Genomic DNA, 17,929 nt, shown 5'->3' with positions numbered 1-17,929 from the left:
AGGGGGGAGAAACAAAATTTTAAAAAAGCATGTACCAGCCAGGAGTCCTTTTCCCTTTTCTGAAATATCTGTAGCCTGAACTTCCTTTTTCATAAGTTGCCTTAACAAGTTTGTAGCTAGAGAATACCTCCCAAAGGCCATTTTCTGTAAAAATAATTGGGGAACTTCTGTCTCAGAGGTTAGAGCCCTTCTAAATAACAATTTTATGCTATTGAAATGAATGCTAATGAGAAGATAGAGGCTGCTCTCACATGGGGCAGGGAGCTAGAGAGGTGTGCAGGGAGCTCTTAGTTTCCTCTTGGTGAACTTGAGCAGAGGGGATCTAAAATACTGGTACATACTTTGTTTTTCCTGGATGTAAAGTGCTGGAAAATAAGGGTAATCCATGTTGACTCCTCTCTAGTGGTTGGTGCCAATGGGAGGATGAGAATCTACCACAGTAGCCAGTTAATGGAGCAGCTCTTTCATTTCTAGTGGTAGAGATTCAAGTTTTTGGTATTGTAAGCCCTTGCTTCAAATTCCACCAGTAGTCCAGGTGGGGTTGATTATGGAAGCACTGCAAGTTTGGTGGGATGTGTGAAGTGTCAGGAGAGGGCATTCACAAGATCATCATCTGGCTTCCTTCTAGCCTGTCTTATAGTCTGGAAATGGCAATTTTAAAAGGACAAGTTTCTTTGGGTAAATCTGGTATCTTTTAGTAGACCAATTAAAATAGTTGGAAAAATTCTTCTTTGCAAGCTTTCAGGTACAAACACCCGTCTTCAGGTAGAGGAAGCATCTGCAGTTATTATTTTAAAAGGACAAGCTTTTGCAGGTCCTTCCTGCTCTCAGCCAAACTAGTGGAGTTCTGGCCGTCTCTAGTCCAGCCCCATGCCACAGCAGTACCAGTTAAACCCCATGCTAACCTTGGGCATCCTTCCGCTGTTCTGGCTCAATGTTTGCTGACAACTGAACAATTCATGCAAGAAAATGGAGTTCACTGAGTCAAAAACACAAGAGGCTGAGAGCCTCCTGCCTCAATTTTCATCTCAGACTGCACAGGTTTCCTGTCAAAATAGCCCCCAAGTTGCCCCCTCCACATTGTCAAACCTCAGGCAGAGTAATGTTTGCTGCTACTTATTCTTAGTGGTAATTTTAGATTATTTTTGATTGGTCTTGCCCTCAGAGGTTTTAGAGCAGTCTTTCTGCCTAGAAGGTGAACAGCAGAACATGAGAGATGGCATCGGTACATTCCCACAGCAAGCACTTTAAAACCAGAGAGCAGCTTTGCTCAAGAGCCTGCAGTGCTTCTGACTGCATTGATTAAGGGAGCAAAGAGCCTAAGTATAGGCTCCCCACAGGACTTGAATGCCCAACTGAGCAGTGAGTTTTTTCACAGCTTGGGTGACATGGAACCCTAGCCAAAAGCCCAGCATATTGTCTGTGCGCCAGCAAGTCCAATTTATGACCTATTTTAGGAATGTAAGTGGTACATGGGGCTGTTGCTTTGCCAGATGAGGAAGTCTGCTCTTTGGGAACTGGTGGCTTGAGAATATAAAAATCAATTCAAAACCAGTGTTTGTATTTAATTCCACTGTTTTCAAGACATACGAGAATGCTTCCCAACCAGCTTCTGGCACATAGGCTGCATCTACACTATGCTGATCCTCCCTAAACTTCCCAGAATTCTCACTGCTGCTTCAGCTTGGCAGAAAGGAAGGAGCACTGGGGTTGACAGGGCACTGACATTTTAACCAATTCCTAACTTGGGACAGAGAAGGCCTAGGCAGCATTGGATAAGGTGCCACCATCTTGCCTAGCCTAGAGTTTCCACTACTGCCACTGGTGAGGCTGCACTAGTGGGAAATGATACTGAAGCACAGTGTGAACAGTAGGCAGCCTTAAGAAGGTAATTGTCTGAAACAGTCTCTTGAGGAATGTCATTGCTTTCACTGGGTTCTGCATCATAGCTGAAAAGTATATCCACACCTCTGCGTCCTGGATGTGGGAATCCTCAGGTTTCAAGATTAGACATCCTATGTTGAAAATTATACTTGGATGCATAGGAAGTAAGGATGCATTAGATCAACACATCGTATTTTTACTATGCCTTACGGGGGGGGTAACTTGGGAGTTAGTATATTGTGATACACAAACCAAAACAATCCTTGGAGTGAAGTCACGGATGAATTGTTTTCTAAATCCCTACTCACTCATTCACTGTTTTTGCAAGTAGAGCTCCCACTGACCTCAAGTGGCTTGACTTTCAGACACCAGTTTTTATGGCAGATTTGCCTATGTAAAGACATTAAGAATTGCAGGTTAACTTTGTGGCCTTAAGCTGCAGCTCTTGGGCAGCACAGACATGCCCAATATACCGGAAGTACAGGTTTCTAGGAACATAGCCCCTGCTAAAGCAGTTGAAAAGTGCCAGAAGTGTTTGCCTGGAGCAGACACTGCACTTTCAAAACACAAGGAGAGCAGAAAACTTTCTGAACACAAGGAGAGCAGCCCTTGAGCGAGAACTGTGGAGTTTGGCCCATCAGAGTTTTGAAAAAAATAAATGTCATAGACAATGAACCAAATGCTGCTCTCAGTCACACAGATCTAAATCCAGAAGAACTGTAAAATGGCCCTCAGTTAATGTGCTGGGAGCTACGTATCTGTGACCGGTGAGTGCTTCTAATCCCCTGGAATAATGTGGGCACCACAGATTCAGAGCATTTATGCTTATTTTGTTTAATTGCAAAACTAAATTTTATCTCACACTTTCCCTTTAAAGCAGTTCAAGGCAAATCAAAAAAGAGATTGAGTTGTCTTGCTTGCCATGAAAGGTACTGAGACCTGTGATACCATTTAGTCACTCTTCACACTTGGGTGCACTTCTGCCTTCCCCAGTTATCAGCAGAAAAGAGTAAATGGAGTGATCAGATTTCTAAGCACAAAAGTTAAAGCTAAGTTTGAGAGGGTGACAGCAAGCAGCTCTGAGCCTAGGAACTCAATTAGTCTGAAAGACAACTATCTCATTATCTTTCCCAAAATGATATAAATACATAAGAATATAAAAATTTAAAATAAACTCTCTCTATTGACTGTCTAGATGACTGAATTTCCCTTCTCAATTTCTTTAAACACCCACTTTAGTATTTATTTATTCTAAGCGCGAAGCAGCTGCAATAATTAGACTGTCAGATTCAGAAAGTTAATGAGGAGTCACTGGAGTGGAAGGTTTTGCATTTGTGAGACTGCTGAAGGATAGAAGCTCTGCGCCTTTGCTCTATCTCTTTTTGCTTTTTCTTTTTTTCCCCCCCTCCACTGGGTGGGAAGGAGAGAGCTTGGCAGCACACGGATCGATTTGAATCCTTTTGATTAGTGGGTTACATTCCCACTCCTGTTCTGCCAAATAATGTTTTAGCTGTTGTTCCTTTTTGGGGGGGTTAAAAAATGGGCATGATGAGATTTTTAGGGAAAAGGAAGACTGAAGTAAACAATCCCTCCTCCATTCTTTCCTTCCTCCTCCAAAAATGCACAAGAAAGTGAGCTGAGAGAAAGACATTTCCAAGCTACTTTAAATGCCAGGTGATGTGAACAAGGATGCTAGAAAAGCAATAACATAAGATTTCCCTTACTCAGCTTTTAGAAGTGAAGGCACTGTAAACCAAGGAAGGGTAACTACTAGCTCACTGCTACCAAAACCCAAATAAAAGTTACATGGGTGTCTAGCGTTAAAAAATCTTCCTCTTTCCATTGGCTAAACAATGTCTTGAATTAAAAGGGCTTAACCCTGCAAACATCTGGTGATCTTCAAAAAGCATCTTGACACCCATCTAACTCTGTTCATAGACTCTGTACTGAGACCACTTACCAGTTGATGTGCTTGTAGAGCCAAGGCCTTGGGAAATATGTTTATACAGCATCCTAGACTTTGTTTTCTAGATCATCAGTTCCCAAATTTGGGGGGACAATGGATCACTGTCAAATCTCAAAATGTAATGTATACCACCAAGCACCCAAATGATACAACTTGTATTTGAAAATGCTGTACAAAGGCAAGATAACGTCTTAGCCTTGTACAACCATGGCAGACCACCAGTAGTACATAAAATCCACAGCTTTGGAGGCACTGATTTGGAGTGCCTGCTACTTAAGTAGCGCATTTTTCTAAGTCAGGAACTAGGGACAGTCACAAATTGATGCAGATCAGAGATTTAGCCGCATAAACAGCAATTCAGCCGAAAGGATTTTCCAGACGAATTCTGTTGGCACACAAAACTGTTTCTCTGAAGAGTGGCTTTGAGGAACATTATGCAGATCAGAACTTCACTGAAGGCCCAACTACTGTTGCTGAATTGCTTTTGTCTCCCTCCCCACAAGCCGAGCTTTGGAAGCACAGTAAATTGCAATGGTGTTCTGTACTCCAAACTGCAATAAGGGTAGCCACAACTGAGCCGGTGTGATGAGAAATATATTCTTTCTGTGGTCTTCTCCTTCACTTTTTCTTCACAGCACAATCACTGTTTACAGTCCCAGGAGTGAGGCTGCAACCAGAAATCTGTGACCTATTTGATCCTCACCAGAAGCATCATCCCCAAGCCAGTTCCAGCAAGTTCTGGTGAAATATCAGAATGATCAACTTCCTTTTGGGTGAGGAGCTAAAAGAAGAGAGTTTTAAGCTGCAGCTTCATCAATCCGGGCTATTCGGAGACCCTGCCTCCCACATGGATTGACATGGCTCCAAAAAGTATCTGGCTCTGCTGACAACAAGGAGCTTCCCACCCCCACCGCCCCCCCCAACCCTCCCAGGAGTGAGCAGGGATGTCCCAGGAAAGCAAGCCCAGCTCTGGGGCTGGCAGGGGTGGAAGACCCAGCAGCAGTTGCAGGGGTCTCAGTGAGGATCTGGCAGTGCCCTGGGATTGCCCATCCCATTCTCCCTCCTTCCCCTGTGCAGACAGATGTAAGCAAAAGTGAAACACCCCAAAATAGTACCTCATTTCAAGAGATATTCCTGGGAGTTTGTGCAGCTTGTCCTTTGAAACATTTCAAAGGCATTTGAAACATTTTAATTGTTAAATCTATCTACACTGGCTCCCATGCACCACACACAGAAATGCAGCAAAGATCTCTTGTCTCCCCTGTGCTTGAGGGCAGGCACAAGAAGTGCCCCCGGAACAGATTTACCAATATATGTCTGGGTTTGGTGCATGCCTAGATTTGGCAGCACATGCATTCTGTCAAGGGTGGGACTTCCCTACACTGGAGTTTGTGAGCCCATGTTCTCCCAATGGATGGCTTCTATTCTGTGGTCCTCAGCACTAATCTGCTCTAACCAGCCAGAGATCTGGAGACTGGAATTTATCGTTCAAGCTTTTACATTTTAAGTCTCAAAATGCCAATAAGGGGATGTATTCCATATACCCAACTATACTCTCTTCTGGAGTGGAGGTGAGCACCACCAGGTCACTCCGCCTGATGAATCACCAGTGATGCAAAGCAACTCAGCTAAGGTTATTACAGCATCTAAGGTACCCCAAAGCCTCCGGACTCACTTGACTCTGCTACCACTGATATTTTTGTAACACACTGCCGTTTTGCATGCTATATGTCAGATTCTGCTTTCTGCGTAACACCAGGATAACTTCAGTAGATCTATTTATTTCGGTTTTAAATAAGCACCAGAAACTGCCCCACTATGTATTCTCCAGTGCCTGAATGGTGCTAGGTAAAAATGCTAAAGCTGACACATCCTTGTTTTTATTTGCTTGTTTCAGTTTTAAAGGCAAATGGCTAACAGAAAGTGATGTTTCAACCTGGAAACTTTTTTTTTTTTATAACTTGCTAGGGTTACAAGTAACACCTGTTGCTGAAAGATCATGGGGCTTCCCAGAAATAATTACAGAAACATCCATTTTATCCAGTTTGCTTACATTTAGCATTTGAGAGCAGTTTGTGCCTAGTCCAGGAATGCTCACCCTGCAGCCCACAGAGCCATGACATCAGGCCTGCAAGGACTCCCCACAGGTTATAAAATTTGGTGGTAGAGGAGCAGTGGAAGTACTGTTTCCAAATTCGCACGCCCCACATGGGAGGTCAGAGGTGGGCCATGCCCCCTCCCCCCTGCATGGCCAGATTGGGGTTGGGCCACACCACCTTCCCCCCATGCATCCAGGTCACACCCTGTTGTCCCCCACCAATAGGGCCACGCTCCCTCCCCCGCATGGGACCCAGCCAGGCCCCTTCCCTCCCCTGCAGGGCTGGTCAGGACTGGGACACGTCCTCTTCCCCCACATGGCCAAATAGGGACCAGGCTGTACCCTGTACTTCTGCATGGCCAGATGGGGCCTCAACATGCCCACCTGGGTACTAAACTGAGACCACCAGCTGGATTTGGCCCATAGGTAGACCAGGCACTGCCCATCCAGCCTGCTGGGGGAGAAGGTTGGGCACCACTGGTCTGGCCAGTTTCACAGGTTTCTTTGCATAGTCAGAGGGGTCCTGGATCCATAAATACATGTAACATTCAATTCCACTGAAGTCTGTAGGCATAGTCAGTTGAGTAAAATTATGCTCATGCTTTAGTGTTGGCAGAATCAGTGCAATGCATTTTGCTGCTAAAGCTTCTGTCTAATGCATTTGAAAGCTTGTCTAACTTCATCCCAACTATGCGGTTGGTCCAATAAAAGATATCACACCAGAACAATCCTAGCCTCTTGCATGATTCCTGGACCATTATGGCTACAACATCACTAAGGCAAAATGCAGCCCACGGGCCAGGTGCGGCCCACCAGGCCATTCTATCCGGCCCACAGGACCCTTACAAAATTTAGAAAATAAATATTTATCTGCCCTGGGCTGCCTGTCATGCAGGCCTCGATGGCTTGCCGAAACTCAGTAGCAGCCCTCCACTCAAAATAATTGCCCACCCCTGCTCTAAGGCTACCACACCAACATTTTTAAATACCAAGCCCTACAAAAATCAGCAGAGACTGGCCCTCAGGGCGATTCAGGGATGTGTATAGAACCTTAAACTACTCTTAATGGATTTTTAAAATACAGACTAGATTTCTCGTTAATGTTCCTTTTTCTTCCTCACTTGCCTTACATATTTAACAAACTTAAAAGTCAACTCATACCCTCTTCCACAGGTTAATATGTAAGTAGGGTGACCACCTTTTCCAAATTGGAAGGAGGGACACATATCCACTTGCCCCTGCCCATGCAGCATGGCTGGAGCAGAGCTGAACCGAGCCCATGGGAGGTGGGAGCAGGCTGCCTGCTGCAGGCTCAGGGCTCTCCACCCTACTGTCCTGCTGCCCCTAGGAGCCTCATACCAGCTGCACCCCCATGGCAAGGCACCCCCTGCCTGCCCAGCAGTAGCGAGGGGCACTATGCTGCACACCTGCCATCAGGCGGGCATGAAGCACCTTGCCGTGGTGACACGACCAGTGCAGGACTCCCAGGGCCAGGACAGCAGGGTGGGAAGCCCCAAGCTCACATCTTCCGCTGCCCTGTGCACAAATGTGGGGGGCAAGTGCTTCCCCATACCCCCCTCCCTGGGAGTACATAGAGCAGCAGGCAGCTGCCTCCTGCTCTGCCCCCCCCCAACATGAGCCACCCATGGCTCTGTCCTTCTCCCTGGCCAGGCCCTGCAACCATACTTTCCTCCCTTGTTCCCCATGCACTGCAGCATCCTCAGCCCCAGGCACCAACCCTGCCCCACTCCTTCTCTCACCCTGGGGGGTCTCAATCTGCCCCTCCCCACCATAGACTTACCTGCAGACAGCTGGGGGAGCTGCTTTCCACCACTGCCTGGGGCTGTATTCCTGGCCACGTGCATGTGTACGCGCATACACGTGCACATAGAGGCCCCTGCGTCCTGCTCTCCCCAGCCCCTTGTAGGCTGGAATTCTACCAGCCTGCAAGGAGAAACCTGCCACTTCCCATGTTTTTCTGTGGTGAACAGAAAACAGATTCCTGCATGATACTGCAAATCTGGGACGAATGCTGTCCCTTAGTCATGCAGCCCAGGACTGGGTGGTGATGGTCCCATTTTGGGACTGTCATGCCCAATTAAGGACGGGTGGTCACCCTATCTGTAAGATGTAATCCAGTGGTGCTCAACCCATGGCCTGCAGGCTGCATGTAGCCCATGAAGCCTGAGCAACAGGCCTGCCACCTATGGGGCTGTGCACATGCAGTGAGTTCTCCAAGCTCATCAGCATGTCAGTGTGGACTCTGGCCAGAGCCACTGCTTTCACAAGGTTCCTGAGCCCAGGGGGTGAATGCTGCCTCTGGCAGGGAAAGTAGAGGGTGCAGATAGCAGCAGCATTAAGCCTGGGAGCTCTGAAGCCATGTGAAAGTAAAGCCCCAGGCCAGAGCCTGCACTGACATGCCACTGAGCATGGAGAAAAGGACTGCTCCAGCAGTCCTTTTCTAAGCCTCAGCCCATTTCTGATATTAATTTTTGGCCTCCTTGTAGAAAAGGTTGAGCCCCAGTGATGGAATCCAATACTTAGGTTTTTAGAATTTCTTGGAACAACAAGCTGTAAGATTTCATTGGTAACTTTTTAAAATAATGGAAACATCTTTATGACAATGATAAAGCATTTTTAAAGGAATCTAAACACTACTAACTAGGCATCTAATAGATAAGTATTGTGCTGATACATGAGAAAATTAACTTGACAAATAACATAAAAGACCAGCCTACTTTCATTGCTCAATATGATATAAGTGCAAAGATAATTAAAAGTAAAATATTAAGCATACAAGGCTGAATGGTGGCTTTGCTGTGAACTCACCATAAGGGGCAGCAAATTGTCACTATCTCCTTCCCTTTCTCCCAGTGATCCAGAAAGGAAATTGGCTGTGCTAGATCTGTCCCCAAGGAAATATTGGTTCGAGGCCAAAGCTCCATGAGTCTCCACCTTTCTATACTTCCTCCAGTCTACTTTTCTGAGTGGGAGTTTAGGGACCTCACACTGGTATTTTAGAATGTGGATAGATATTGCAGGGGCCCTGTTAGCACTGTGTGCTGCTATGCTACCTAGGCCATAGTTATGTTAGCATTCATTTGTAATAATCAAAATAACTCAAAGGTAATAACCCAAGGGAAATATTTGGAATTATGATCCATTTTTTAAATTTTAATTTATAAATGTATTTCATCAAGAAAGCTCAGTTCTTACCCTGATAGTGTCCTGTGGTTATAGGGACAGATCCTGCTGCCAGTTATCCCAGCCTGCTTCTGCAATTGCTCCTCTGAAGTCAGAGAAGCTACAGGACCATTCACACTGGTATAACTGAGGGAAGAACCTGGTCCAGGGAGGTTCACTTTTAAAAAAATCATCTTTCAGAGAAAAGAAAGGATCTGATATAGATATCCTGGTTTCTCTTTTGTTTGGCTTTTTTGTTTGTTTTTGACATTGCTTCCCACCCCCCAAGAACAGACTGTCTTGGCAACCAAGATATAACAGTGCAGTCTGGACCTTCAGAATAAATCCAACCATGTGTCGCTTAATAGAGAGATCCCTGGACCAGAAGATGGATGTTCAAACAGGACAGATGGGAGCTGACAATTGAAAGAATGTCAAGACTGATCCAAGGCTTACAGAGACCTGTCACTCCTGCAGTTTGCCTACCATCCCCTCCAACAAAGGGAGCTCCTGAGGGAAGGAGGGGATTAGTCTATAAAGTTGAGTGGAGTCTCAAGGGAAGATGGTTTCTTGGATAAAGTTGTCAACAAAAGGAATTGTTTAAGACTATTTGTTATAATTTCCTAGAGGGAGCTTCTGCCATTACTAACAGGATTATCAGTATACTGGTTCCACACCAGCGAAGCATTAGAAATGCACATTGTGGGCTGGTTGCCTAGAGCTGAATTGAGAGGTCTTCTTATGTCCAAAATAAGTGTAGGTGTTTATGAGCATGGGGGAGGCGAGGAATTAAGGAGAGCCAAACAAAGATTGTTTTTGGTATAATTATTCCACTGAGCATGGGTGTATGAATGAGTTATAAGCCTCTTTTAATCTTCTTGATCTCTGAGCTGCTGACAGACTATGAATAGGAAAAGTACTCCTGGTGGAGGAAAGGCTAGTGGGAGTATCTGAGAGATCTCACCCAACCCAAACTCCCACAGCATTTCTTAGAGGGGCTCTTCTGAAAGTTAGGGGAAAAGTACTTCAATATCAGTGCTATAGTTCAGGGGGTCAGCAACATATGGCATTCAGGCCAAATCCAGCCCGTGGAACCACTGGATCCAGCACTTGAATCCAAAGGGCTTTGGCAGTATTCTGGTGGTGGTGTGCTTCACGAGCACTCACCCCAGAGCTGGGAATCAAGGAGCTGTGCTGGGGCCACGTGCATGCAGCTGGATGGTGGGTAGAAGCAGGTGCAGAGAAAAACTGAGGCCACAGCAGCAACAGCAGGAAAAAGTCACTAATGCATGTGAAAGAAGAATTTGAACAAAAGGAGTGAATGAAGGGGTAAATCCTGGGTTGGGCTGGGCCTCATTAATTTTTGTAAGACACACATAGGCTCCCTGTTTTCCCATCCACAGTGTCATCTGACTCTAGAGGCACTGTGGTAGGATGGCAAGTGCATGCACTGTGTCCTACCACTATCCACTGGGTCCACATAGGTAAATGCAAGGTCAAGAGAGGATGTTATGGTGTGCAGATTCCATCACCTCACTCACCACCCTTCATTTCCCAGGCATGCCAGCTCACCCATTGCAGAAGTTCATGTTCTTGGCACAAACCATCTGTCAAAACTGTTAAAAATACCTCGGTGACTCCCATGCTTACACAGGGGGAAAGTACTTGCTTGGCTTGGGCTCCTGATCTTGGATGCCTGTCTTCACAAGGAATAATTCAGAGAACAGGTTCTTGTTTAGTTCCAATATAATGGTCTCATTTACATCCCCAGTTGTGCCTGTTTGCAGGGACTGCAAATTCTGTGAGTCTTTCTCTTCCTCCACCAAACTGTCCTGAACTGAAACTGGGTGAAGAGATGGATTGTGTCACTAGGGCTAGGGACAGACATTACACATAAACTGGTTTAAGTGATCAGTAATTGGTTTAAACCTGTAACAGGACAGATGTTCAGTGCACATAAACCAGTTTGAAAATGGCTGAAATCAGTTTGAGATAAACCTGGCTGAATGTAGTATCAAACTTAACTGATTTGGCTCATACCTGCTTATGCAATGTCTGTCCCAGACCCCTTGCTGGTTTAAGATAAACCAGACTCCCCCAGCATCCTGGCATGCTCTTTGGGCTGGGTACGGCTCTCTGCTCCACAACAGGGCTGGCCCCTACCCTCCTCTCCCTCACTAGAACTCAGCAGAGACTTGTAGGCAAGGCAGGGTCTGCCTGACTTCCCCCTGCCCTACCCCACCTTTGCTGCTCAAGCAGGAAATCCCCCTTTCCTCTCATCTCTCACAGCAGGGATCCCACCCCAGCAGACCCTTGGCATGTGGTATGATAGCTAATGCAGATGTGTGTGTGTCTCCAATTTCACTGGGCCAGGCAGACAGAACAGTGACTGCTTAAGGCTGTTTGGAGCTAATCAACAGGCCAGCTGGTAAGCTGTTTAAGAAGAGTTTGAACTAATGGAGAAAGGCTGCTGTTTTGCTGGTTGGGAGATAAACGCTGTTGTGAGCCCCCTGCTGGCTTACTCACCTGTCAGTTTGCTGCAGACAGCATAAAGAAGCAGGGCGGGAGATTGAAAAGCTCCATATCATCAACAGATACATTCACTGCACTCCCATGCCCCTTGCCTCAGAGTGCTAGCAGGGGGCTGGGGGCTGGCAACACTCCTGCCCCTTGACCAGTGGGCACGGAAAAACCTGGGGTGGTACAGGCAGAGCTCCCTAATCACTCAGAATGTCCTGCCAGGGGCCTAGATAGACCCCTCCCCCTCCCTCCCGCCCCTCAGCTCAGCACTGTACAAGGGAAGAGAAGGCTGCTCTAGCACTTTTAGCCTGAGCCACTGCAGGCATGCGCCTGAATATCCTCAGGCCAGAGAGAGTGCCTGTCCCGTTACAAACTGGTTCAGCCTAGCTAGGTTAGACTAACCTGCAAAGATTGAATTAATTCAGGCTCAGGGTTTTTGAATGTCTGTTCCTAGCCTAGAAGTTCAGTGCTGGGGGCTTCACCCATTACCTGCTTGCATTTCCTGTAACAAAGCCATGCTTCTAGGGCAGCAGCAGACGTTGCACTGTTAATTTGTTGTTGTTGTATAAGTTTGCTTCATTTCCTTAGCTTTCTCATGACACTGCTTCCATGGTCAGTGTATCTCAGCTGCAGCAAGTGCCTAAAAGGTCTGACATATGCAAACATTTTTTTTCACACGGTTGTGATTGACCTTTCATATGCTGCTTTATTCTGTGATATTGTGTGATACAGCTAGCTGCCCTATCAGTTGTCATCTTTGACTGAGCAAAGATGTCTGACAAAGAATTCCCATGGATGCAATTTGTCTGGGGAAGGAGAAAAGGCAGGGTGTTGGATCGGTTGATGCACAAATGTTTTATTACATCAGCCAAGGCTTGCACAGGGGGAGGGAGTCAGAGGAAGGTAAGAGACAGCCCTCCAATGAGGGGGTCCTGGGACTGCTGTTGGTGCAAAATGGTCTCAGTCACAAACCCATTCTACCTCTGATAAGGGCATTGGTAAGGCCCAGCATGTTGTAGGGCCCTGGGTCTTCTTTCCTAGCAAACTTCCAGGCATGCTGGGGCATGAGATAAAAGAATATAAGCATGTAAGACAGGGGTTCCCAAACTGTGGTATGCGTACCCCTGGGGGGTACATGGGAGAAATTGTGTAACAGCAGGTTTAATTTTCAATATAATAATAATTTAAGGGGTTAAAATGTAAAATGTATGCTGGTAAGGGTATGCAGGCAGATGGTAAATCTGGAAGGGAGTATGCAATAAGAAAAAGTTTGGAAACCTCAGACCTAAGGTAAGTGGGTCAGGGTTCAAGCACACCCTAGGTCATGATACAAACTGACAGTAGAGACATTCCCTAGTCCACAGATTTCCAACAGTTTAGCTGTGGTATAAACAGGATCCAGACCAGACCTTATAAAGTTTGACTTGCACATGCACCTCTCTGGTAATTTCCTATTTTTAATGCTGGTTGTTGGGGTGGGGGTTGGTTATTATCATCAACAACAAAGTCTCTCACTCACCTAGTAGTTAGCTACTAGCTGGAAATAACTTCCAACAGATAGTCACTGTCTATAGTGTGGGGCCTGCTGCCACTAACTACAGCAGCAGCACAAAGGCAGCTGGGCTCCCTTCATGTAGGCACAGCTCTGCCAGCAAGAGTTTTTCTATTTTCTGAGCTGTGCCAGTTCCCTGAACAGCAGAAGCTTGGCTTGCAGAAGCCACCTTCTGCTTTCAGAGCTACATGCACAGGAGGATGGGGTTTGCCAGCAGAGCCATGTCAACTACTGGATGTGATATTTTTACAGCCCTAGTAGATGCAGTTTTGCTAGCAGAACTGCATATAGTACAGGCAAGAGCACAGATGAATATGCATGAATATGAACAGGCTGCTCAAACTTTTATGTGAGCCCAATTTGCATAAAATGAACTTTTCCACCCAGGGGAACCTATAACATCTTGTTATTCTCCTGTGCAATATGAAGTTTCATTTCTACCAGGGAGAAGTGTTACAATCTATGTATTCTCCTTTGCCTGAGGAAGGGCGAGTGAGCCCAAAAGCTTGCAATTAAAGAATTGTTTTTGCAACTATTTAATTGGTCTAGTAAAAGATATCACCTCTGCCACTGCATATTCTCAGATGAATATGATGCATTTCTAACTAAACTACTGACCATCCAGACAATAGGACCTAGCTCTCTATTATCATGCATCTTGTGTAGTCATTTGCACCTGCAAAATAGGTGTATGCAGCTGCCCAATTAGAAGGGCACTGCTTTACATTTCCTTTGCCCCACTGGCAATTGCTACGTAAAGTATAGGGACATGAGAGGAGGCATATCATGTAGCTTCCCGCTGATTAGTCTGAAGTCTCCTCCTAACTGAGGGCTACTAAGCACCTAAGATGTTGAAGTAAAGGCTTTGTAATGCATAGACAGGGAGACAGACCATACAAATGCTTATGGAAAGTAGTTTTAGCACTTGCACAGCCACCTATTTTCAAACTAAATCTATTTTGTTTTCCATTGCCCTACCCCACAATGAGAAAAGGCATTTCTAGTAAATTGCCTGAGGGCTAAATTGCATCTTCTGTCTCTGTGAAGGTGGAAAACCAAGACAGCCCTAGCAAAGGGATGTACTAGTCATCAGCACTCTTCTTATCCTATCAGGAAAGCCTAATGTGAGTGCCCTAGAGCAGTGGTTCTCAAACTTTCTTTTTTCGTGGACCACTTGAAAATTGCTGAGGGTCTCGGCAGACCACTTAACGAACTTTTTTTTATTCTACAAATCAAAGCCCACGATTCATATTGTAATATCAGTAGCCTTACCTTACAAGTACAGATATTCTCGATTGTTCCACAACCTTTCTGCGGACCACCTGAATGGAGCTCGTGGACCAGTGGTGGTCCACAGACCACAGTTTGAGAACCTCTGCCCTAGAGAGTTTGTAGGTGGGATTTTGGGATGGCAAATTTCCTTCTCCACTATATCACTTCCATCCCCTTCCCAACACTATAGGGATGTACCTCCTAAGCTAATGACAACTGGGACAGAACTAATATAAAAATGTTTAGCTTTGTGAAGTCACTGTCCCTGACCCACCCTGGAGTGATTTAGGGGGCAACTGTGAGCAGAAGAAGAAGAAAAAAAGGCCTGAACTGGTGTTGCCATGGAAACTGGGAAGGAGGTGGTACAGAGGGGATCCCAAAGGCTCCAGCTGCTAGCAGATTTCCTAAGATCCAGGCTGAATGCAGAGTTTGTGGGCCAAAGTCCTACTCAGCTGAAGGAGGAGGGCAGTGGGGAAGGGAGCGTGGAAGGAACTCCCCACCCCCTCTGCTACAAAACAGCACAAAGACAACTGCAAAGCAGACGGCATGGTCCTAATAGAGCTGTTATACCTAGGGAGGGGACCTACTCTGGGGAATGACAATGCTATCTGGATCTTTCACCTCCAGGTTTCCTGTTCAAATCTAGCCTTCATCAGAAATCATTATCAGGTGCTTGTCTCTGTTCCAAATTAATAATTAGCACTTTGAAAATGCTTCCCATCGTTGACATGCTAAACATTATTATCATTGTATGGTGGCTGGTGTAAAAAGTTATGTATTTGCTGGTGAACACTGTATAAACCCTCTTTTGTAAAGGGCATTCAGAGGCATCCTAAAAAGGTAGTGTCAACAGAGGACTGAAAAGGATAACCTCACTCCTACTCCCCTCCCCCTCCCAAAAGAATAAAGCATGTTGGCAAGGTTGAGCAGGGTCCTGCTCAGTGGGCATGAATAACTCCAGGCTGATAATAAAAAAAGAGAAAAAAAGGACACACCAAAAATATATATTTTAAAGATTTTTTTAGTTCAAAGGGAACCTCAGTTTAGAACACACACATATGTAGAATTTAACAGCGGGTTTTTTTTTAATGAATACTTGCTTTTAAAAAGCCTGAAGTCAATCAAATAACACTTTTCCAAGGCCAAGATTCTGTTTTGCCTCAGCCCAGAGCAAATTATTATGGTCAATTTTAAATCTCCAAGAAAAGCAAAACAGAGGGTGCTGACAAAACTCCATCCATTTACAATGGCACAAGCGGGCAATGCTCTTTACAAAAAAAGCACATACAACCCAGAACTGCATTTGGGGAATACAGATAAAAGATCTGACATAGGGTCATGTGACAGGTGTCACTTCAGTAATGATATTGGGGGCAGAGATAAAAGTCCTCACAGTCTGGTCATGTGACACAGCTTCATTACTCTCACAGCAGGTGGTCTGCAAGACTCAATGCCTTTATTTATTTATTTATTTTAATTTTTTTTATTCTGTGATAATGAGAAAATGTTTAAACTCCCTTCCCTGTGTTTAAACACTTCTTCAAGCTGACAGCAGCGGGAGATCCCTTGATCAGCTGTCAGATTGGAAAGTGCAATTTTTCTGGAAAGTAAACAGCATGTTTGCCAGTTGGAAATAATTTTCCGTTTGTTGGGACTGTTAGCCTTGGTGTGATGGAGCCATGTCACAGCATCTGATGATTTGGGAATGGGGAATAGGAAGCAGACTGAGAAATGCCTTTTATGCTGTGCTTCTGATAATGAGAGTCTGAGATTTTTGATATTTCACTATTGTTATTGTGCTCAAAAATCACTTAAGGATTGTGTATAAAACTTTTAAAGCAGTGGCTCAGCCTCAGGGTAGACACCTGGGACCTTCTGCTAGCTGAAGCCAATGTGTTTTAATAGAAAATGCCTTTCATCTGGGGAAAATGAAAGAGGCACAAAAAGCAGGGTAGCTACTCAGTTATTAGCTGATGAGGACCTCAAGTAGGGACAAATCTTATTGCTAGCTAAAAAGGAAAAAGAAAACCCCCAGAAGTCATACCTCACAGCACTACTTGGGTATATTTTTAAGCATGATGTCACAGCAGCAATATGTGCACTTTTCACAAGTCAGAGAAAAAATTAAAAAGAAAGCTCTCAAACAACTTATGGGAAATGAAGAGCTGCACAAATCAATAGCAGTTTTGAGTATAACAGTATAACAATGTAAGTTGACATCCAAGGATTATAGTGTGCAAATAACCCCATTTATATGGCTGGTCAAAAGTCAGCTCCATTATACCGTAATATGGTTTATAACTGGCTTGGAATCAAACTGAGAATAACCTTAAATATAATATACACATTCTCTCTTTTTTCAATTGGGCAAATATCTTTTAAATATAAATTCTCATAAAAATAGAGATGTATACATAATACATTTAATTTAAAAATGAATGTTCAAATGTACATATGCAGGGATGCATACAGCATTTTTGATGCAAACAGGAGAGCCAGAAAAAAACAAACCTGATTTCACTATTCAGTAAGCCAATTGCCACTCTTTGCTTAGGAACAATTATGTAAGACAGGTTTCCACAGACTTCAAATTTAAGAAGCATTCTAACTTACGAATTAGCAATTTTTCATTTTTGAGAAGATGCAGCCATGCCCTTGTAGAAGACAGCTATATGACCTGCACCATACTGATCACTTCTATTTTGGCTGTAGATGGGAGAAAAGATATGCTATATACAAAGCCTTAGCATTCTCTCCAACAAATATCTTCATTTGATGGCTACATTGTAATGTTCAAAGGACAGAATGACACTGTGTCTTTTCTACTGATAAATGTCCACACTGAGAAATCACTGTTTCGCATTATGCAAAGTTTGGGTTTGTTTAAAAAAAAAAAAGACTGAGCATCAAATTTGAATCTCATTTATACAAAAATAATTTATGGTACATTCCAGGTGGTATTGAAATATACCAATTCAGAGGCAGGTGCTGATTCAGAAAAGCACTTAAATATGCACTTAATTTTAAATACATGCTCAAGTGCTATCTTGAATGAGGGTGATATCCTGCATTTGGGTTTTATGCTGATACAGCCAATGTCACTGACTTCAGTGAAGCTAACACACTCCAGGTTTACATAACCAAGACGAGAACCTGGTCCTTTGTCAGCAGTCATTAAATATATACATATGCTTATTTATTGGCAGACTTACAGCTGCAGTAGTGATATTGAGCATCTTCCTGTGCCTGCATGAGGTGTAACTGCACCTCAGGGTGAAAGAGCCCTGATTAGATTAACTGTCTCCAAACTGAACAAGCACACATAGGGCAGATATGAGGAAGGGCTTGCTTGTGGTTATGTGGGAAATAATGTCCTTACTTTGTCTTAAAGCCCCCTAAAGGTGACAAATCAGAGTGTTAGCCACAAATGTTGGAAAGAAGCCAGAAGATCATG

General features: G+C 44.6%; 1 protein-coding gene across 1 annotated transcript in view; it reads left to right on the top strand.

Annotated features, from left to right (window-relative positions):
• CDK15 (cyclin dependent kinase 15) overlaps nt 1-6,701 on the top strand; it is a 98,484-nt gene extending 91,783 nt beyond the window's left edge. Inside the window, exons 13-14 of the mRNA XM_019523512.1 lie at nt 4,486-4,623; nt 5,819-6,701. Coding sequence (XP_019379057.1) covers nt 4,486-4,595 — 110 coding nt within the window. The 3' untranslated portion in view covers nt 4,596-4,623; nt 5,819-6,701. The remainder of the gene's footprint in view (nt 1-4,485; nt 4,624-5,818) is intronic.
• Nucleotides 6,702-17,929: the final 11,228 nt, after the last annotated feature.

Source organism: Gavialis gangeticus, unplaced genomic scaffold (assembly GCF_001723915.1).
Source record: "Gavialis gangeticus isolate Ggan-Ray unplaced genomic scaffold, GavGan_comp1, whole genome shotgun sequence".
Classification (NCBI taxonomy): Eukaryota; Metazoa; Chordata; order Crocodylia; family Gavialidae; genus Gavialis; species Gavialis gangeticus.
This window is presented reverse-complemented; position numbering and strand designations above follow the sequence as displayed.